The sequence below is a fragment of the Diplotaxodon limnothrissa genome, linkage group LG11 (genome assembly GCF_057381915.1).
Source record: "Diplotaxodon limnothrissa isolate DT_005_m linkage group LG11, D_limnothrissa_male_GT1.1, whole genome shotgun sequence".
NCBI classification, from domain to species: domain Eukaryota; kingdom Metazoa; phylum Chordata; class Actinopteri; order Cichliformes; family Cichlidae; genus Diplotaxodon; species Diplotaxodon limnothrissa.
In genome coordinates, this window is record NC_140606.1 from 30,269,789 (window position 1) to 30,292,976 (window position 23,188).

The 23,188-nt window shown below is 41.2% G+C and overlaps 1 protein-coding gene across 1 annotated transcript; it reads left to right on the forward strand.

Moving 5' to 3' along the window:
• The first annotated feature begins 1,146 nt into the window (after nucleotides 1–1,146).
• On the forward strand, nucleotides 1,147–22,236 carry setd2 (SET domain containing 2, histone lysine methyltransferase). Its single transcript, XM_085366595.1, has 22 exons — nucleotides 1,147–1,485; nucleotides 2,859–2,980; nucleotides 8,443–8,464; nucleotides 8,587–12,551; nucleotides 12,664–12,795; nucleotides 12,976–13,104; nucleotides 13,332–13,455; nucleotides 13,556–13,633; nucleotides 13,726–13,823; nucleotides 13,962–14,094; nucleotides 15,133–15,267; nucleotides 15,360–15,488; nucleotides 15,576–16,646; nucleotides 16,768–16,816; nucleotides 16,895–17,174; nucleotides 17,294–18,020; nucleotides 18,413–18,535; nucleotides 18,930–19,066; nucleotides 19,165–19,276; nucleotides 20,762–20,836; nucleotides 21,014–21,115; nucleotides 21,693–22,236. Exons 2-22 carry the CDS (start codon nucleotides 2,952–2,954, stop codon nucleotides 21,852–21,854), a joined length of 7,812 nt encoding a protein of 2,603 aa, XP_085222721.1. The 5' UTR covers nucleotides 1,147–1,485; nucleotides 2,859–2,951; the 3' UTR covers nucleotides 21,855–22,236.
• Nucleotides 22,237–23,188: the final 952 nt, after the last annotated feature.

Below are 23,188 nucleotides of genomic sequence, written 5' to 3' on the forward strand. Positions count from 1 at the left end.
ATAAATTTCTGGGGGTAATAATAGATGAAAAACTTAACTGGAGAGCTCACGTAAGATATATTCATTCCAAAGTATCACGAAGCATTGCAGTACTAAACAAGGCAAAACAGGTATTCGACAGAACATCACTTCATATTCTCTACTGTTCACTGGTTTCACCATACTTAAGCTATTGTGCAGAGGTCTGGGGCAATAACTATAAAACCACATTACATTCACTTTTTACTCTTCAAAAGAAAGCAATTCGAATCATCCACAATGCAGGTTATAGGGAACATACAAACTCACTATTTTTGCAGTCTGAAATATTGAAAATTGACGATATAGTGAAATTCCAAACAGCACAAATTCTATTCAAAGCAAAAAATAAAGAACTGCCAGGTAATATTCAGAGTATGTTTTTTTTGAAAGAAGGAAGTTATAATTTAAGGGGTTTTTGTAACTTCAAAACAATGAAGGTACGTACTACAAGAAAAGGCTTTTGTGTTTCTGTTCAAGGAGTGAAACTATGGAACAAACTGAATATGGAATTAAAGCAATGTCCAAACATAAAACTGTTCAAAAAGAGTTATAAAAATATGATCTTCTCGATCTATAAAGAAAAGGAAAATATTTAAATTAAGTGAATGTCTCTATTTAAAAACAAACAAACAAAAAATTCATGATGTGATATTATAGTATATAGTATATCAGAAATCTGTTCACTATTTTTATTACAAATTATATCAGTAAGGAAGCTGACTAAATATTCACTGATAATTTATGGGACAGGGGTGGGATTAAATAAGTGTATACTTCTTCCCACTCCCTTTCAACATGTAAATTAATCAGAATGTTTTTTTGTATGTAATTTGTATAGTATTTTTTTCTCTCATTTCTTTTCTAAATGTACTTGTATATTGTTCACATGTTGAAATAAATTACCAATCAATCAAAAAGGACCAAGGTCTCTGTTATTGAGATTTTAATCACTGTGTGATGCTCTCTAACAAGGCCTGCCTTTTTGAAATTTTAACTGGTTGTTTGACTCGTAGGAGCCGCAGTGCGCTCCGGGGTTCGCGCCAGCTGTGCACCCATATCATGTGATGCTGAACAGAGAAGCCTCAGAAACAGAGGCACTCGATTAGTGGCTGATACAAATAAAAAGTGGCTAAAACACATGCTCAAAAGACTTCGTTGGGGGATCAGACTGTTAGTCTTGTCATTTTAAACACTTCCCGAGGCGCTGCATTCGCTATCATTTGTGTTTTAGAGCTCTCCCACAACTCTTCGCTAACTATGTGAGCGCATTCTGGCTCGGTCGTACCACCATTCACCCATGCTGAAGCTAGGGCGCAGCAGTAGCGGAGCCAGTGAGCCGACGACCATTTCCGACAGCTCCGTATGGATTTAACGTCGGTATACGTTGCTGCCTGATGTTTTAGAAAGCCGATCACCGGTGATTTCGAAGATGGGGGATCCCTGTGACCTTAAACACTTCGTAAAGTGAGTACCTCGTGAGCATGTCCCGGTTGTTTAGCGGGTCCTTATTTCTGGTGAAACCACCTTACTACAAAACAAAACATTAGCTATCATGCTAGCAAAGCCGGGTCACAGACTCCACTATAGGGGTCCATTGTATCCTAAAATAGAAGTGAATGTCATATATTTTCTTCCGTGTCAAAAAACTACAAAGGTAAGGTGCTCACACTGTCGAAAAAACCCCCATTATTCTGAGTGAACACACCAGGTAAAGCTCAAAGTATAACAAGTTTACGACAGCCACGTTAGCCTACAGAGCGAGGCAAAGCTAACACAGCTAGTGTTAGCTGCTGATGCTAGCCCTTTACAGAAGCAAATGTGATTGTTCAACCCCCTGACAGGCACCCGAAAACACACTAAAAGCCTTACTTCTAGCATGTCAAAGTACACAACTGTTTGCTAGTCGACAGTAATAGCCTACGTTATACACAAGGAATATGCTCCTGCTGTCTTTAAAGACGGCCCATGAAATCTCTGCTAACCTACCCAAGCTAGCTCAGCTATTATATTTTTTAGCAAATTATCATCACGGTCTAATAACTAAGGTATGACGTGTTTTCTGCCTTCTCAGTGTTAGTGTAAGCAATCCTTAAAAAATAGCAGACTAAATTATTTGCTTTAGAACAATAATTTAGCTAGTTCTAGAAGTGGCTGTCTTTTTAAAGGCCATGTTTTGGCTGCATACACTCACTGCACAGGCCATGCTTAAGTGTAGTTACTCAGTTTGCATTCAGTCACGATTTGTTTGTCCCATTACAGTGTCGATGTGGTCATTCACATAAATCGTTGTTCTGCAAACAGCATTTTGTTTTATGTAGTCCGCATGCTTGTCTTTGCCGTGTCTAATAATCAGCTGCATCTTCTAATGCCCGCCCTGCATCCATCCATGTTTTTCCATTTATCTTCGACCATGAAACTTGCTGTTAATAAACAATTGGCGAACGTAACTTCCTATATGTTGATCAGCTGAAGCAACAACAGTGGAAATTTACAGCCAAATGTACTTAAATTGGGGGGAGGGGGTCCATGTCTAATGGGAGTAAGACGAGGTACGGCCACATTGCATCGATAGATAACAGAAAGGAAGGCGGGTCTGCAGAAGTCGTTACTGTGCAACGCTTTAATGCATGTGACACAATGTGCTTTCTGACGTTGTGTGCTGAATATACAATGTGTGTTGGACAACAGAGACAAACTGTGAAATACTGCAGTTATTGTGTCATTAGCAGGAACTTTACTGAGATTTTAATGGTGTCAAAAGTGTACAAGTTCCTGAGTGATTAGCTGTTGTGGATACAGAGAGACTTAGTTCATTGCTTTGTCTTTCTTTTTGTCAGGTGTGGCGTCACTTTGGAGGGCTCATTTCTCTGATTTGGATTATTCTTGGCCAGCAGCCCCTTCAGGCCTACTAATCCTAGACGAATTTCTCTATGGACGCTCTGCACAAGTCAGAGATCAGGTATTAGACAGCAGAAAATGTAGAATGCTTACCAAGTTGTGTTATGTTTATGAATATAGTCTGGCACGCTACTTTTAAAACATTTTGACTTCTACGTCAACCCATCCACCGCCATGTTATTGTTCATATAAAGAGCTTCTTTTTTTTTTTTAATGTAAGCACTAAAGTGTCTTATGCAACTCATAAGTTCTGTGCTTTTTCCACATCCTTTCATCTGTTTATTTATTAATTGTCAGTCATTGTCTAGATGGTGTGTTTTTTGTAGTTCATACACAGTTCCTTAAAGTTTGTTGTGGTAATACAGGACAGTAAAAGCAGAAAAAAACAGACAAGTCATATATATATATCGAACAAATTGAATAGAAATTGTTACCTGAAGATGTATTTTTTTTTAACCATATATTTTTCATTTTCTTTTTATAATTTATTTATCAGCTTAAAAGATTAGATGCTTGTAAATTACAATTACAAAAAAATTACAAGAAAGCTGTTTGCAAAGGGAAAGATATTCATTGAAACCTGTGTTATAATCTTTTTTTTAATTGATTGCCCTTATTGATTCCAGATTCAATCTTTACAGGGAAAAAAGTAGTCCTACACATGTTTTTAGCATCAGTGTAACTGATTTATTATCTTTTCAGTGCAGAGACAGAGTAGAAAATATGGCTTGGATTTGACTGAGGTGAGCAAAAACTCCACTCTTTGTTATTATTTTGTTTTTTGTTTTTCTTTGTAACGGGCAACTGTAAGGAATACATGGCAGCACTAATTAATGAAAAATGATTGGCTTGGAAGCATTTAATTCCAATGGAGCTAATGGGGTTATTTGGAAGCAGTTCTTAACAGGAACCAGTTGTTATTCCCCATTCTTGCATTTCATAGCTCTTTCTGTATTACTGAATGTCCCAGCGCATGTGTCTCAGTTTGAAGGTCACAGGAGAAAAAAAAGAAAATTGAAATCCTAAAGGAATAAATGACCCATTTTTCCCATCACCCATATCAAGCTTTGCCCAAAGAAAACAGACACATTTTATTAAAAGTAGAAAGGGAATAAAAAGTCACACATTAAGTTTTCTTATATGTTGACCGCTTTTATTTCTTTGCTTTTATTGTTGTTTTGGAACACCAGTTACCAGTCTCAGTAAAGACAGTAAAGATATATAACAGCAACATGGCGATGAGAAAAGAATGCCCAATGGTGTGCCAAACCCCTTGTTCTGTAGTCTATGCCACTGAAACAGGAGTTGCATACCAGTCGCCCCTTTTCACTCTCAGTGTCATTGTATGTGAGCTCTATTTATTTAAGTTCAGGGTTAGAAATGAATATGAATCCATTTAGTAGAACGTAATTATTTCAGAACAAGTTTCGAAACATTTAAATTCATGGACATTCCACAATTATCTTACCAACTGTTATTCTTTTCGGTGTTTCTATTGAAAGAGTGATGAAAGAAACTCGTACTGCCAGAAAAAAATCTTACTTGCAGTAAAAAGGGGAGAAATCTGAATGCTTTGTCCTTCGGTATGGTAAAGCACAGAATACACTGTGTAAAGGGCCTATTAGACCCGCCGTTGTCACCCTTGTCAATGGTGACGCGCACCATAAGTGACGTCATATCCGCATAGGCGAGCTGCGCTTTGGTGTCGTTTCAGTTAGCCGTGGACTTCTTAGGTTTTTCTAACCCTTGTGTAGTTGGGGGCAGCCAGATTGAAGACACACGTTTTCAATGGTCATGGGTTTTATCGGCATTTCAGTGATTTATCAGTGCAGGAGCTCAGAGATTTGGAAAGTTGAGACTTTCTGGAGAAAGTATTCCCCTTTCGTCGTCTTTTACTCCCATACCAATGCTGTCGTATAGGCTTTGTCTGTGTGGCAGCACCTGTCGTTCAGGAGAATACTGCAGTGAATCTGGTGCCCCCTCAGTGCTGGTGTAAATGGTGACAGGGCTGTGGTGACGTCATGTTTGGCTTGCGACATAACCAGTGGGGGCCTAAAGATGGATGTGGGTCAGCCCACAAGAGCATCACAGCTAGATATAATAAGGCCTGCATATTTAAAAAAAAAAAAAAAAAGTTTGAAAAGTGAATCCTAAATATTTTTTGTTCTGGTCTTCACTGAAATATCCACTTATTTCATTCAGCTCTAAGAATGTGTGGTAGCCGTAGCGCTTTGTTTTGGTTGAGAAGTGGTGTTATGCAATGCTGGATCACTTTTGGAAGTTCAGAGAGAGTTGAACTTTTATTTATGTCTGACAGAAATCATTTCGAAATAAGCAGGAAATGTAAACAATAGAGGCAGGAATCACCAGACACTCCACTATACAGTATTATCACAATACTTCACTCATGATACAATATTTTTGTGATTATTATTTTTTTTTTTTTAATTTTGCGAAATTCTGAGCATTGCAATAATATATATTGTTAGTTTTCATAATTTTTAAACTGCGAATGATGTCCTCAAAGTTAAACTTTGTCAATATCTGTTTCATCCACTAAGATAAAGTTGTCTCACTTCAATTTCTCCAAAAGTTGATTCTGTTCATCTGGACGTAGCGTTTTCAGTGGGAGAAACTTTCCGTCACTCATTCAAGTGACTTCTTCAGTCTCAGCTGACTGCAGGTTTCCCCAATTTTATAAACAGTATATTTGCATAATAACTGAAACCAGCCCACTGAAGGAACACTGAGCTGGTTCCGTCAGTTTTTCAAAGAAAAACCAGTCAGACCGTTGTCTGTCAGTCTGCAATTGAATGAGGGCAAGCTGGCATTTGCATGCAATCTGTTTCTGATAATACAGGAATTAGTTGTGATCAAATAATGTTGAAAATCATATGTGTTGCTGTCTGCATCGATATCGTCTGCATCTTGTTGTAATATTCCCAGAGTATTTGAATTTATCTAATAAAAAAATTGCTATTTGCTGTTCTTGTGTTGATACAATTAGGGCTGGGCCATATTATACCGTTCACGGTAATACCGGTATAATGTTAGGCAATGATAGGAAAATGAAATATCGCGATAGAATGGGAGTAAAACGCGCATGCGCGGTGCCTTTGTTTTCATACGCACATGGCCGATTGTTGAGTGAAACAGATGAACCAGAATTGGTTTGTAAAAACGGTGCAACTTCCGTGATGTGGAACTGGTTTGGTGTTTGTCTGTCAGATACACAACAAAGCACATTTTTTGCAGAACATGCAAGCGGCCGTTGTTATTGTCATATTTGTCAGACTAAGATGCTCTTAAATCTGGGAGTAATCTGGGTCCTAAACTCCGTATGCTTCAGGTCAAACAACACTGCAGCATCACTTAGAGTTAAAAACTGTCTAAATTCTTTCATCTTTAATAAAACGATCAGCATTGCTGCTTTACCAGGTGTAACTATAAAGTTTAACTTCCAGGCATCCATGAAAACAAAAGTTATTACATTTAACGGAGTTAGACGTTAGCAGGAAGCTAGCGGAAGTTAGCTCGCTAGTTTCGCTAGTTACCTAAGCATGATATTGCATGTTCTGACTGAGAGATTTCTGAAAAAAATCAAACGTACAGCTCTGCTATCACTTCCAACATAAATGAAGACAGGAAACTAAACAGCAGTGATGTTTGTAGGGTTACTGAAGTTGGGCTAGCTGGTATATAATGATGTGCTACGTGATCGCTAGCGACACAGCTATGTTAGCATAACATAAACAGTGAAGCTGGAGGACGAACACTAACACTTTTCCACTTATAAAAGTTAACGTGAAGGTTCTTCATGGTTAGAGACAAATGCAATCGCATGGCAGGATGCTGTAAACGGACCAAACTTCAGTCAGGAGAACAACTGAGATAATCCATCCACAATGCGAGGTTAGTCATTAATATACTGCAACAACATGGGAACAGAGCAGCTGCCAGAGAATTCAACATTAATGAATCAATGGTACAGAAGTGGAGGAAGCAAGAAGAATGAGTTTAATAAAGTTTGATTTATCTGACTGCTTTGTTTCGCTTAATGTGCCTTATAATCCCGTGCACCTTATGGTCCGAAAAATGCGTACTGCACACTGCAGTTTAATGTTGCAAAGCACCTCTTTTTAACTTCAGTGGATATTATACATGGTTATGCTCAGGATATGTCAGCCCATTTCTACTGGAAATGCCTTTTGGTTAAACTTTCAGCAAGGAATTTGCATTTGCACTGTTACATTTTTATAAAGCTTTAATGTACATAAAAACCAGCTTCTTGTTTAAGTGAAAATAAATGGAAGGTTGTCTTTTTGCGCTAGTAATGTTGTGGAGTTGTATTTTGTCTCGCATCAATTATATCATCGGTTATATCGTTATCGCAAATTTTCAAATATATATCGTGATAAATATTTTTGGCCATATCGCCCTGCTCTAGATACAATGTCACCAAGCAAAATGACAATACTATGCTGTATCAATTTTTTCCCTAGCAAAAAACTAAAACCTTTAAAACTGATCTTGCAAGTTAGTCAGCTTTTAGTAATCTGATTGAACATGCAGTTTTTTTGTTAGCTTTTCTAGTTTTTCTCTGCATAGTAGCTCATTGTTCTGCCCTCAGAGTAACAGGCTCAGAGGCTGAATGTCTGTTCTGTTCATCTGGTTGTAGTTTGCATGCTCATACCATGTTTGCATGGGTACGTTCCAACTATGTCACATTCTTCTACACCAAAGGCATCTTTATAAGGAATTTGGAATTATATAGACATAATATATATATGTATATACTTATGTGAGAATTAGGCATCCAAAAGACAGTGCATTTAGATAAAATGTAACTTTCCTCAGAAATGTTATTGTATTCAACATCACATGCTGAAGTTTATTTTTTGCTTAGCAGGCTTCCTCAAACTTTGGTGGGTTTGAGGAAACCTATTTAAAGTTGATCTGAGCAGTTATGTAATGTAAAGCAATTTCCTGTCCCTGTCCCCCCCCCCCCCCTAGATGTATGTGACATGTCTAGGTCAGTTAACCTGACAGTCTCAGCACTTCCATTTCATTTATTTATCGGTGAAATCCATTACTGCCTAACACTGTTTGCCACTAGTAGTCTAAACACATATGATCACATGGCTGCCGTAAGCTAATTCCCTGTCCGCTATATTTAAAATGTTAAAATGAAACTTGAGTCTGTTTATTTCTGTCTGTTTATTAATTTAACTCTGATAGAAATCAGAAGTGTTAATACACTTGGCATAGCATTCCCTTTGAACTTGAGAATATTGGGCAATGAGTGAAAGATACTGAACCACTGTTTCAGATTGGGCAACAGTTGTTTTGAAGTCATTTGTCATTAGTCCAGAGAACATTTTCAGGTAAATGTTTACATCCGCAGGTTTACCCTGATAATTTTGGCTTTAATCTTAAAGTTTCTTTTCTTTACTTTTACGATTGTAAATTAATTTCTGACTTTCCTTTCTTCTACTTTCCCATATTGCTCTTATGTAAATCCAGAGAGGAAGGGAGTGGTGCATCGGTAAGTTAACTAAATATAATTAATGACTATAAATATCTGCGGTCTTATCAGCATTTTACAGCCTTTTTTATTATATAAAAGAACTGAGGCAGCACGTTTATGTGTTTTCTCTTGTATTGTAGGTAAAGGTGGAGGGCCTGTCTAAAGCAGCTCTAATCAAAAGCCTGTCTCCCAGAGTCATGCTGTCCAACCACCTTTTGCCTAAAGGGACCAAGATGAAGGTCAACTTAGAAGATCAGGGTCGTCAGAAAGTGTCCTTCAGCTTCTCACAGACAAAGAAGCCACTCCAAAGCTCGTTCTTCATCCCTCCCAGTCCTGATAAGTCAGATCCTCATGCTGCCTCGTCACAGTCAACCTCCGAAAAACCTGGAAAGAGTGCAGACAGCAAAACTGAGCAAAGGCAGACACCCTTGGTGCCAGTATCAAAAACAGAGACACCTCAGACGCCAGTCCCCACAGCTACTAAAGTGAAAATGATGCATTTCAAGAAGCAAATTCTTAATGACTCTGTGACTGAAGAGAAACAGTCAGTTATGCCAGAAGAGCCGCACACCTCTCTATTTCAGAATGAACTCCCAGCACCCCAGAGTCTCATCAGCACCTGTCCCTCTGAAAGTGCTCACACTGAAACCTCTGAGACGAGAGAAACCTCAAGCCTCAAGAAACCAGCTGCTTCCTCAGGAAAAGATGGGGAGACATCCAGCAGTACTGAGCAGGATGAAAAGATACACAAAAGGAAAACCAGGTCACAGTCAGATAGTGCCCCCCCTGGCTCCGAATCTGATGGAGATTCAGCCCAGATGTCTTCCAGCCACAAATCAGTTGATTCCAAAAGTAAAACAAACTCTGACAGCAGAAGTAAAGATGTAAGAAAATCTTCTTCTGGTTCACATGCAGAGGAAAGGGAAAAAAGTTTCTCAAAGCGCTCAGAGAATTACGAAAGGTCGTCTAGTTACTCGAAATCAGACCGTGATTCCAGACACACATCTTCACGCTCATCCCGATCAGAGAAAGATCGCCGAAGGTCCAGATCTAGATCACGGTCTAGATCAAGAGGTTCTCGAACAAGTTCTTCACACTCCAGATCAGACAGAATTAGAAGTGACAGAGGATCGCGCTCTGAAAGGTCCTACTATCATGAATCAGACCGGAGATCGCACAGGAGTTCTCCACGCAGGGATAGAAGACGTTCTCGCTCTCGGACTGACAGAACTCGGGACAGTTCCGACTCTGAAGATGACCACAGAAAAACAAGGTCAAGGACAAGTGACAACAGTAGGTCATCTAACCACTCAAGCTCACATAAGGAGTCAAAATCATCATCCTACTCAAAATCTGAAAAAACCTCAAAATCTGTAGATTCACCTCACTTTTCAGAGTTGGATAAAAGAACACAGTCCTCAAAGTCTGAAAGGATTACAAAGCGGTTATCGGACTCTGATACCCTACGCAAGGGTTCTCCTGATCTGGACTCCAGTCACCGTAAATCTAGCAGCCATCATAAGTCAGAGGCCAACAATAAATCTTCATCTTCCAGTAGTTACACACACTCTCAGACACATGAAAAACGGCAAAAAAGCAGCCCCAGTGACTCTGAAACGGATCATAAGGGCAAATTACAGTCATCCAACAGAAGCTCCAGCTCCTTGGAGAACTGTAAAAACTCTCAAAAGAAAAGCAGTAGACCAGAGTCGAAACAGGTCCCCTCTAGATCTTCTGTGAAATCTTCTGGGCAAGATAGACAATCAGATGATTTATTTCATAGCCCTGGAAAAGCACCATCTTGTGCAACCACAACAGAATCATTTTCTCAGAGTTCAAAAGAAAAATCCGATTCCCAACCGGTTGAAAATGAAAATGGCAATAAAGATGAAAAGGAGGTGGGGTCTTGTGGTGAGGGTTTGCAAGAACTGTCACTTAAGACAGAAGCAAAATCAGGTCTTGAAATGGAAAATAACATTGCCTCTGATGTCACTTACAGCGAGAGCCTAAAGCATGTAAACTCTACTCTGGAAAACGTGTCTAATGTGAAGGATAGCCTTTCCTCTAATGATCCAACACATGTGAACTCAAATGCATCTGTCGTAAATTTATGTAGTGGTAATGACAGTACAATGTGCAATAAGGACGAGGAAATTTTTTACTGTTCAACTGGGCCAGAGTCTGTACTTCATTCAGTGGATAAAGCTGTCACAGAGACTGTCCAGCAAAACACTAAACCAGAAAATGTTGAGCTGGATGAAGCTCAGCCAGTCAGTAAAGAGTCTGACACAAATTTGCCAGTCAAATCTGATTCATCTTGTCTTCAGTCTGAGAATCCGCCAGAGTCACTACCTACCGATGTAAAAAAGGGCAGCTGTAGTACCCGAAAGTCACGGTGGGATATTGTTGGGCAGGATTCCTCGGAGAGTGAAAATTCACAGAGAACTGTTTGTGTAGAGAGTAAACTATTAAATACTGTTAAAAAGGTGATCTCTGTCAAAAAAATAGAGTTCTCTAAAGATAATGCTCAACAAGACTGTGATATTAAAGATGATATTCAGCAGGAAGCTGGAACACATTCCAGACTGGTAAGGCAGACGGAGATCTCAAAGCAGGAAGTCCAATCAGAGAGCACACCCGTGACCTTTAATTGCAAAGACCAAAGTGAGCCTTCGCAAGCCAGCACCAGCAATGACCACTGTGACTCCAAACTGTCTGCTTCTCAAAAGTCAAACACAGATCAGCCACTGCACATAAATGACAAGATACAGATCAACTCGGCAGCAACAGCACAGCACTCAAATGAGGAAAATTCCGAAAACAAATCCAAGGACAGTGCTAGCAAGAGCAAACTGAGTAAGAGAATGTCTCCCAGTCAGGATGCGTCAGGACAGAGTGAGGCCAGTGATAGCGATAACTCAGAGTATGACTCTGATTGCGACGAGGCTATAAAACAGTTGCACTCTGTAGTAGTGGTGCCAAAGAATTCTTGTCTAACAATGAATACAGAGGAGAGGGGACCTTTGAATATTTTACAACAGCAGAATGCCTTAGCAGCTGAAAAACATATTAGTGAACCCCCAAATCAAGTTAGCCAACAGAAAAAACAACCCACAACACAGACCGGTATAAGCGATTCACTCAGTAATAGTACATTGTGTCAGTCCCAGAGCAATATGATTGATAGCACCAGTCACTCAGAGGCCTCCACCTCCATCAGTACCCAACCTTATACTGCTGGTCATACCAGTTCCCATGCAAGTGTCACAGATTCCACCCCCATGCGTGATAATTCCAAACAGTGTGAGCAAGGGCACAAACAACATGATGTGAGCAACAGAGGAGATCGGACGCACGTGCATTACCAACAAGATCATTTCTCCAGGGCTGACAATATTAATGAGAAGCATGAATTCAACCTGGGTTGGGATTTCTCACAACCAGAACAGCCTACTAGTACGTACCAGCAGCCTGATAGCAGCCACGGGCCTCAGTTAACAAACACTAAACTGTCAGGATCTTTTTCCAAGGAACAAGAACACAGACCAAGTACTGCTTCCTGTATCCAGCAGTCGCAAAACATGCAGACAAGCAGAAAAAACTACCTCCATGCAAATGTCATTGATCAGGATCCTTCAGGCGAAATTCAACCCGACTCCCTCACTAATGATCATGACGACTTCAGTGGGGATAAATCATCAAGTTGTAGCAAAACGGCTTTTGAGGGCAGTGGGCCTAACACTCAAGGGTCATCAAGCTTTGTACAAGGTCATGAAATAAGCAGCAATAGCAGGGGTTCTGCTGTACCCGACCCCTCTAGAGAAGACAGTTTTAGGCCCCACAGAGGAAGGGGCCCTCCCAAGAAAAGGCGTCCAGAGATAGAGTCCGATTCAGACAACGAGGCAGAGGCTGGCCCTGCAGCTAAAAGGGACCGTCAAGGAGATACTGAAGTCGCTAAAGAAACTCTTGTAAAATCTGCAGCGGACCGTCCATCACTCACTCTGCAGGACTTTCAAGATGCAAATAGATGGAAAGAGTTTGCCAAGTCTAAAAAGATGCCTCCGTACTTTGACTTGATTGAGGAGAACTTGTACCTAACAGAAAGGTAAGATGATTCCCGTCAGAGAATCAAGTTTGTTTGTGAAGAGTAACTTCCTAGCAAAATGTTGAATTATTTTCAGACTTGATCTTTGAAAGTTTTAAAATGTAATTTGCAGGAAAAAAAGCAAATCTCATCGAGATATTAAACGAATGCAGTGTGAGTGCCCGGTGCTACCCAGAGAGGACCGAGCAAGGGGCGTACTAGCATGCGGAGATGACTGTTTAAACCGGCTGCTGATGATTGAGTGGTAAGTGTAATAAAGGTTATTGAACCGCTGGCATCTTTTACATCAATAAATATTTTACAACTTTCCTTAATTAAGAACCTGGAAATCCATAGTTTTTTAAGCACCTTTTCTGTTTTGTTAATCAAATCTTTTTACGTCTTTCTCGTAACATCTTTTTTCCATGTGATTTTTTTTTCTTAGTTCGTCACGGTGCCTGAATGGAGCCTACTGCTCTAATCGCCGCTTTCAGATGAAACAACATGCCGACTTTGATGTGATCCTTACAGAAGACAAGGGCTGGGGACTACGGGCAGCTAAAGACTTGGCATCGTAAGACACTTATTGGTTTTTAATAGAACGCTGTGAAATAATTTTTAGAAAATAACATTCAGTAGTTGACAAAAGAGGCTCTCTGTTTCACTGCATAACGATAGAACAAGGCCTCGACAGTGCTTCCTAAGAGGTTATAAGATCTGACTTATACTAGATAAAAATGCATGTGGAAAGAAAAAACAACAGTGGTGATATATGTGAAACTGCTTTTGTTGTTTTCTTAGAAACACCTTTGTACTGGAATACTGCGGTGAGGTTTTGGACCACAAAGAGTTCAAAACAAGGGTGAAAGAGTACGCTCGCAATAAGAACATCCACTACTATTTTATGTCTCTGAAGAATAACGAGGTAAGTGATGATTTAACACATCAAATGGCGTCTGTAAATGGTTTTAATGGTTATTTGTGGTGGCTGGAAGAAACGGCTGACGCTGTACTGCCTCTCTCAGATTATTGATGCAACGCTGAAGGGTAATTGCTCTCGGTTCATGAACCACAGCTGCGAGCCCAACTGTGAAACCCAAAAGGTACGGTGGCAAAATAAAACTCTTTGGCGTATCCTTTTAGTTTCTTTTACTTTTTTGTTTTGTTTTTTTATTTAATTTTTTAATCGTTTCAGTGGACAGTCAACGGTCAGCTTCGAGTTGGGTTCTTCACAACCAAGGCTGTTACTGCAGGAACTGAGCTCACGTTTGACTACCAGTTTCAGAGATATGGGTACGGTTCCTGCGCGGTTACTGTATTTTTGTGTTCGACGTATAATATATGAATAGACTCAAAAAGAAAGACTGGTTAACCTTTTCATCGAATGGTTTAGCAGTGGTGGTTTCATCTCTGTTTAATTGTACCCTGCAGGAAAGAAGCACAGAAATGCTTCTGTGGAGCACCCAGCTGCAGAGGCTTCCTGGGTGGGGAGAACAGAGTTAGTGTTCGAGCAGCTGGTGGGAAGATGAAGAAAGACCGCAGTCGAAAGAGTGCTCTCACAACGGTCGGTTCTTTTAGTAATATTTAAAGGTCTTAAGGCATTTCTTTTAAGTGTAGCTTTAACAGGTTTGCATGGAGGCCGGCACTTTAGTGACTGATACACAACAACTAAGAGAGGGAAAGACTTACAAATTTGTATAAATTGAGTGCTGAGAACTGTTAAGCTGCATACACTGCTGTGTGCAACTGTTATTTTCCTCTTCTTAATAATCAGGTACATAAACCTGTTAGAAAATATTCATGCAAAATCAATCATATCAGAAAAGGCAACAGAAGCTGTGAACTCATTAACTGTTCCGTTTTTAAAAAGTTTACACAATAACAGTGCAAAAAATGTTATCTTTCTTTTCCTTTTGATCACTATAATAAGTAACTGCTTCAGCAATATAGTGAAAATGTGTTAGTAATGTACCAGAACTTCAGGATATTTGACTACTTGGTATTCACAGCCTCATTTACAGGGTAATTGTAGTGGTCTTTGAAGTCATAGTGTTAAAGTTACAGTAGAGGATTCATAACAGCCTGTATTACAATGCCTGTACTTGCTTCTTAGATTAGATCTGTTTGTTTCAAGCTTATTATTTTTTTAATATTTAGACACTGCTGGAATATCTCTGCATAATTTGTAGTTCAGTTTTTATACTTGTCTTATATTGCATGTCAGTAGACACTCTGAAACTAACTGTTTTAGCTACCCTCCTTTTAAGGCCACCCTCAATTTAAGCTGGAATTCTTCAGAGTGCCTCACCCCTCATTTTGAACAGCAGGTTGATGGGGCAGAGCCAGAACTGTGTGCCTTGATATCCCCTCCCTTTGACGTCAAACGGAGCCAGAAATGGGGGGGGGGAATGAGCTTTTAGAACAGCCCAAGCATTTTGACTCACTGTGATTACTTGCACAGTACATAAGTTGACCTTTATTATTTGAAACTTTGTCCTTGTGTAATATGAGAAGCCATCATTGTAACTACAGGCTGTATACACGGAGTGTTTTAAATGCCAAAATGTATCTTCACTCTTGTTTCTATGCTGTCCTTTCACAGGTCGATGAAGAGCTGGAGGCATTACTAGAGAATGGCGAAGGCTTATACGATGAGAAACAGGTGGTGTCTCTCTGCAGACTGATGGTCCGAGTGGAAACGATGGAACAGAAACTCATCTGTCTAAAGCTCATACAAGTATGACTAGATCTGTGAATACGTTGTCTATATTGTTGATTTTTTTTTATCTTCTTTTTTAGGTTATAACATGTTATGTTTGTTTTGTACAGGATACACAAAATCCATCATGCTTGAAGCAGTTCTTAGACCACCATGGATTGTCTTTGCTCTGGATTTTCATGGTGGAGCTTTCCGAAGCTAAAGGCAACAGTGCCAACAACATCAAACTGCAATTACAGGTGAGATATGTCAAAATGTTATCATATATCACTGTATGGCCCATACACAGCCACTTGCTGTTTGACCAGCGATTGCCTTGTTTGCAGATCATGAAGACCCTCAGTGTGCTGCCCATCTCAACTAAGAACATGTTGGAGGAGAGCAGAGTCCTGACCTTCATTCAGCGGTGGGCTCAGACAAAAACTCTTCCTCAGCAGACTGAGATGGATGGTTACTCTAGTGAGAACACCTCCCGTGCCCAAACTCCCCTCAACACTCCTGATGGTTCCTCCGCTAAAATGGGACCAGAACTAGATAGTGACACGTCCAAGCCTGCTGTGTACAGACGCCTTAAAATCATCAGCGAAAACAGTCTGGACAGCGCTCTTTCTGATGCTAGCAAAGCATCCGATGGGAAAGAGGAAGAGGAGGAGGAGGATGATGAGGAAGATGATGAAAATTCACGTGCAGGACTTCCTGAAGGAAAGCAGTTGAAGCCAGACACACCGGTGGACGCTGCAGATCCAACCACAGATTCAGCGGAAGAGTTGGGAAAAGAAGTCATAGGAGAGAAACAGGAAGAGGCAGCGATGACTTCAAGCAGTGAACCTCAACCTCCAACTGAAGAGGTGAAGGAAAAACCTGATTTGGTTGTGGAAGAGGACTCCGATATAAAAGAAGTCAAAAGTGAAGATCAGGCAGATGAGCTGGAACCAGCAAAAGAGCCAGTTGAAACACAAGAGAGTGGGAAGCCTCAAGATACCCAATCAGTGACAGAAAATGCAGAATTAGAAGAAGGCCAGCCCAGTGTTAAAGTCCATGAGCCAGAGACCCAATCCAGTCAAACGGGTGTTGCTGATGCTCCACCTGAGCAGCCTTCAGAGACTATGGAATCCCAGACAGAGGCTGAAGAGGCTAAGAAAACACTGCCTAGCAGTGAGCCACACAGTGGTGAACCAACCACTGATGTTCCACCTATCGCTGAAGCCCCGGAGGCCACGATTCCCTCAGCGGTCACAGCAACCCCTGTGGATCCATCAGTGATAGGGACGCCTTCTCAAGATGAAGAGGAAGGTGTCTCAGATGTGGAGAGTGAGAGGAGTCAGGAACCACAGCTCAGTGTTTTCGACATTAGTGGCATGGCTGCTAGGCTTCTAGAAAGCTGGAAGGATCTAAAGGTATATTCATAAGTTGTCGCCTTCAAAGGAAAATAGATAAACATGTATAAAATGTGTATCATCCAAATGTTTGCGATGCTCTCATCATTGTATTCCAAAGTCAAAGTTCTGTTATTTTCAGGAGGTGTACAGGATACCAAAGAAGACTCAAGTAGATAAGGAAGGAAGAGGTACGGTTACCTCGAAGTTTATGTTTGGCTTGAAACATTATTTGCATAACTTTTAATATAATTAGATTTTTCTGGCAGATCGCAGCCGAGATCGAGATACATCTTTCACGCCACGCACCACGTCAGGAAGCCGAGAACGTGAACGGGAGCGAGAGAAGGAGAGGGAACGGGACAGGGATCGAGATTGGGACAGAGACAGGGATCGAGATTGGGACAGAGACAGGGATCGAGATTGGGACAGAGACAGGGACCGCGATCGAGGCTCTGAGAAAACTCCGCGCAGCTCTGAGCGACGGAGGAGACGCTCGCCATCTCCACCTTCATCCTACGAGAGGAGCAGCCGACGCACTGAGGAACGGTAGGAATTTGTGTTATTTGTTGATTGTGTCCTCGAATCATAGTGTTTTTTTTCTTTTCCCAAACTCTCCTAGTGAAGGTTTGGTACTCAGCTGTCCTCATGTTCTCTGAATTGTGAAGGTTTGATCCATCTAACAGCAGCAAGACACCAAGAGGAGTTGGTGGCAAGGAGCGCAACAAACTGTCCACAGAGGAGCGCAGGAAGCTGTTTGAACAGGAGGTTGCCCAGCGGGAAGCACAGAAGCAGCAACAGCTTCAACAGCAGCAGCAGCTCCAGTCTTTGGCTTATGACCCGGCTCTAGCCTATGCCTCCAGCCCTGGTTTCATCACGTACCCACCTGGATATCCCATCCAGACTTTTGTGGATCCTTCCAACCCCAATGCGGGCAAAGTACTTCTCCCAACACCTACAGTGGAGCCGAGTCTCAACTATGAACAGACTCCACCCCAGCGTCTCGTCTCAGATCTAGGACTGACCTCTCCATCTTCCACTCCCCAAACCACTCCAGTCACCAATCTCCCTCAGCACGTCACTACCGCAAACCTTGCCTCTGGCAACCCTCAGCACTATGCCCAGCCAACTGTAGCAACCCAGGATGCAGGCGTAGCTGTCCTGTCGGTACCAGCCCAGTCTGCCCCTCAGGTACAGGGCCAACAGAGCTACACCACTCTCTGGGACCCCACCACTCAGCAGGCAGTGACTGTGCAGACACAACCTGCACAGCAGTATGCCACAGCCCCGGGACAGGGTCAGACTCCCACAGCTATCTATTATCAGGGCCAGCCTTGCCAAACAATCTACAGCATCCCTGCTCCCTACCCCCAGACCAACACTCCAGTCATACAGGTAATCTTCTTGCTCTGGTCATATACAAATGTCCATTTTACCTTTCTTAGATTTGCTCATTGCCCACGTTTGATTTTTGTGTAATTTTTATAAATAACCTACATTATGATATACAAGAGATAACTCCTTGATATAGAAAAAAGCGAATGTTAATATCTTTATTGTGATTGAACTGTATGAAAATACAAGACAGTCTTTTAAAAGATGGTTAATAAAGGAAATTATGTTTTTCCTGACCAATCTGTAGTATATTTTTGACCCAAATTCGATGGGGGTTGGGAAAACTAAGCTCATAATTCAGAGGAGGATATTTTATTTTATTCCTTAAAAAAAGAAAAAAGAGGTTCTGAACGTCTGTAAGACTGCCATCTAATTGTGCTTTGTTTTTGAAGGCATACACTGATCCCACAGCCAGCTACCTACATGGCCAGCCGGTATATCCTGGTCAGCAGGGAGTGGTGGTGCAGCAGGGAGGCACAGTCACCACCATTGTAACATCTCAAACTGTTCAGCAGGTAACAGACAAGATGTAAAACAGGGATATTATAAGGCAGTTGAGTTTGTGGTTTTGAACAAGCCCTATTGTCGTGGCCACAAGGGGGTGGTATAGATCTGAATTATGCATCTGTCCCTTTTAATATGAGACAGAGTCCAGCTAAATGGGTCCCATTTGTTTATAAGAATGTAAACACGTATGACTTCAAACTACAGTTGTTATAGTGACAAATTTAAGTTGTTACATAATGGCCATATACATTAGAAATTAGATGTCAATTTGTTTTGTTTTTGTTTTTAAATGAAAGCTGTGTCAGTAATTTTTGATCTCTTTTTAAACACATTAAAGTGAAGCTGTATGTGTATATTTTGTGATCCTCCTATACTAAGTTTAAAACTTATTTTCTTCTCCAGGAAATGATTGTGCCCAACAGTGTGATAGACCTGCCTCCACCTTCTCCCCCTAAACCCAAAACTATCGTCCTACCTCCCAACTGGAAAGTGGCTCGGGACCCTGAAGGCAAAATTTACTACTACCATATTGTTACAAGGTTAGTAAAACTGTGTTGCAGGGGTGTTTTGTGTGTGTGCCTCAGTAAAGTCCTCACAAGCATATTGCGTTTCATTTATTTATTTATTTTCCCTTTAGGCAAACACAGTGGGATCCACCAACCTGGGAAGGAAATAGTGACAACACTAGTGTGGACCATGAATCAGAGATGGACCTGGGAACACCCACCTATGATGAAAATCCTTCCAAAGTGAGCTTTTGACATTGATTACTCTTCACTGAAAGATTTTTAAAAAGTTAACTGTTGTGATCTAATCTTAGGTGGGTGGTCAGAAACAGTGGGTTTTAGTAACAGTCTTCACAGAGTGGAAAAGTATCTCTGCATTCCTTCGTTTGACAATGAGAAAGAATCCACATTACTTTTTCGTTAGTTCCCCTGAAAGTTTGCGCTTGGATGCAAAACACGATTATAGTGTTTGCTCCTTGAGGTAATTGAAGATGCTGCACCAGTGATTACTTTCAGCTGTTTCTCAACTAAGAAAAAAAGAAGAAGAAGAAGAAAAGCCTTCAGCACAACACCACGTTCTGTCGAGTCTTATAAACTTGGCGGCGACTACACCTCTCAAAATGGCTTCATCGCACTCTACAGAGAGACAGAAATTTTAAGAGTGTCTAAACGCCCCGCCCCCTGCTCAGCTGTCTGTCCTTTAGCCTCAAGGCTAAAGAGGAGGCGATGACTAAGCTCATCTCCTCTCTTCTGCTTCCTTTGTTTTCCCCTTTCATTTTTTATCCTGTCTTTAAAGATAATGGAAACCATGTGGGAGATTTAGCCTTCATTTATTTGCAGTTTGGGGTTTTACGCTTTAACTGCATAACTGTCTCTTTGAAAGACTTGCACAGTGACGGACATGCAACCCACAGCAAAGGTAGACGTGAGAGTCGGTGGAAGTTTATTTGTAAATTTTGTCATTTTAAGTGGTGACAGTACAGAGACGCGCCATCGTGTAGGAGGTCACAAGTCTTAAGTGTTGTCTGCATGCAAAACCCCAGAAATGAGACCACGCATCATCCGGGCAAACTCGACTCACGAGATACAACAGCTGTTGAGAAACACAAAGAAGACACACACTGACACGCATACAGAGATTCCTTGATTTATTCGTAGGGTGTGTTGGTTCATTTAACAAACAAGACTGAGGTGAAACATCCATGTTGTTCAATAATCCAAGAACAGCTACATGTGTGTGAGCTGTAGGCTTTAGACAATGGTGGTGCCGACTTCCAGGGCTCAAAACTATGACACATGCTTTAGCCTTGCAAAGCATTCTGTCTCACTGTCTGGATTCCTCCTCTGTGTGTGCGGCTGTGTGTGTGTGTGAATCCTTTATGCTTGTTCTTGATACTCACCGCTTCATAGTGGGTGTAGGCAGTTAACTGCTGCCTGCTTGGCTTTGCTGTGGAAGGCTGCGGCCAGAGAGGAAGCGGCACCCTGGCAGGATATCCCTGCGTTGTTTCAAATAGCTGGTGAACAGGTGCTGCATTTACTCCCTACTGACCTCAGTAGCTGTCGTTGCAACTTGTAGGAATGTTTTAATTAAGCTAAGCTAGGGTTGGGTTTGCAGCATAGAAAAATCAGTTTGCAAAGTGGCGTGCTAATTCTGGTCCGCAACATTTCAGAGTTATATTTGTCCGCAAACAAGCCTGTTAATGAGTTTCTCTTATGATGACGTTGTAGTTTTCCACAAAGACGGCTGAAGCAGACACTTCCAGTGAACTCGCTAAGAAAAGTAAAGAGACCTTTCGCAAGGAGGTGAGTCAGAGTTTCCACAAACTGTGTTAAGAGCAATGTTTTTAACTCCTTTTTTAAACATATATACAGTGTCTGCACTTCGATCTGCATGGTCGTGAATCTGTCCGGCCATTTCTGTTTTGTTTTTGTTTTTTTAATTCTGTACATTACTTAACTTTATACCTGTTTGTTAATCAGATGTCACAGTTCATAGTGCAATGCTTGAATCCTTATCGAAAGCCAGACTGCAAATCTGGACGCATCAGCAACACAGAAGACTTCAAACACCTGGCTAGAAAGGTAACCGTGTTCATACATGGATTAAGTTTTCCACAAAGCAAACGTTTCTTTCTTTCCTAGTGTGGTCACGGCACAGTGAGGATGCTGGTCAGCATTTAATGTAAACAAAGTTTTCAAAGTTTCCTTCAAACTATTACTAAATAATTAAACTCCCACGATTTCGGCGTCCAGCCAAATGTTTTTGTGTTCTGCCTCCAGAACAAATGTTGTACATGCTAGCTATTATCACTGTCTCTTTTGTTTTAGCTCCTTCTCAAAAGCTGTTTTCAACCAGCATCTCTTCAAAGGGCGGTGGGGTTTTTTTTCCATTATGATTCTCAGTAGGTCCATGGATAGTGCATGTGAGTGGTTTGCCACTCGAACATACCAGGACTCTGAGGACATGGGCGCAGTAAACAGAAAGACGACTTAGGCTTCACCCATTTAAAGACTGCAGCATTGTATTATGTCAAATTATAAAGAGCAAAGTCACTAAAGGGGATTAACCACTCTACCGCAACTTCAATATCAGTTTATTGTAGACTTGAGGGCAAGAATGAATGCCTAACTCTTTCCTCACTTCTGCTCTGTCTTCTAGCTAACTCACGGAGTTATGAATAAGGAGTTGAAAGCTTGCAAGAATCCCGAGGACCTCGAGTGCAATGAAAATGTGAAGCACAAGACCAAGGAATACATCAAAAAGTACATGCAGCGATTCGGCGCCGTGTACAGACCCAAGGAGGACACAGAGGTGTATTGAAGCATTTCAGGCCACAGATGTTACACTTTGCTCTGCGCTAACACAGGAGAAGCCCAGATTTGCCTTTCCATTCACTCCCACATGTACGAACTGTCCAGCCTGAACAGTGAAGTAGTTTCTTTATTTCTATTTATGTCTACGAATTGCACTGCTGAAGTTCTCCAGGCCCTGCGGATCGCACAGGAGCCCCGATATACGGACTCTGGGAGACTTGGTTGTTGATGACCAACCCAAGACTCCAGGTGCAGTGTTCTCAGACGATGACACTGAGGGGTGCTACAGAGACTGTTTTCACTGACTGTTTTATTTTTTAGCGTTTTTGTGTTTTTTTTCATTTGCGGCTCTTAAAAGTTCCTCAGATGATCACCTCAATTCCAGTTTTTAAACTGTTATATCCCTGAATGAGGATCATTCACAGGAATCAGCTTTGGTATCACATTTATCAAAGTTTTGTTGTTACTTTCCACTGTTTAAAAAAAAAAAAAAAATTTAAAAAAAAGGATCCGTGCCCGAACAGTCGAGTTCTCCCTCCCCAGCCTCCTTTTTCTCCCCCCTCTGTACACGCTTCAGCCCCCCTGCCACTGACCATATCTGGTGCTGCTTTTAAATGGGCTGTGGAGGTCCAAGCTTCCACTCCTGCAAACCCTGCCTTCTTAACCACAAGACTTTGGAGCCTCTGTTGTTTTATGAATGCATGATGTAACCTGAGGTCAGAGTGATCCTTATGGAAATCCCTACATTTTCCACATCTTCTTACTTCAAGTAATCTTCCCTCACGGGGATGAGCTTTTTGCTCACGGTATACTGAGGGATCAATCGGTGGCAATCAGGCTGGCGAAAAGGAGTTAGCGGTCAATCTTTTCTTGACTTTTATCAGTTAATGTGTAATAATGGGAGCAGGGTTTGAATGCTATGTTTGACATGCTGTTTAGGTGTGTGTCCAGTTACTTCCCCACCCCCTCGTTTCTTGTCCGGCCCCACTTCCTCAACTTGTTCTGCCCGATTTCCTCTTCTTGCAGGAATGATTCTGAGAATGAAGGTCGTAGCATTGCAGTTTTAACCGTTTCTAAACATCCCACGTGTTCAGTCTTTTTACCACTCTTAGTCCTAGCAAGACATTTGAGACACTTTGGTCGACAAACTGTCGCTCATTAATTTCTGAGATTTTTACAGTTGGCACTAAAAGTTGTTTCTTTAGCATTAGGTCATCGATTTTACATCGCATAAAATTGCATTAAAAAGAATTCCAACATATGTACATTGCTTTATATGTGAATATACTGAATAATAGTTTTTTGGAATGCTTAATTAAGCCGACACTTTGTAAATGGAAT

Coding starts and splice junctions, on each gene's coding strand:
- setd2 (XM_085366595.1), top strand. CDS start 2,952: ATGGACGCTCTGCACAAGTCAGAGATCAG. Junction 15,268..15,359: donor TCTGTCTAAAGCTCATACAA/GTATGACTAGAT, acceptor TGTTTTGTACAG/GATACACAAAATCCATCATG. Junction 19,067..19,164: donor TACTACCATATTGTTACAAG/GTTAGTAAAACT, acceptor TTTTCCCTTTAG/GCAAACACAGTGGGATCCAC.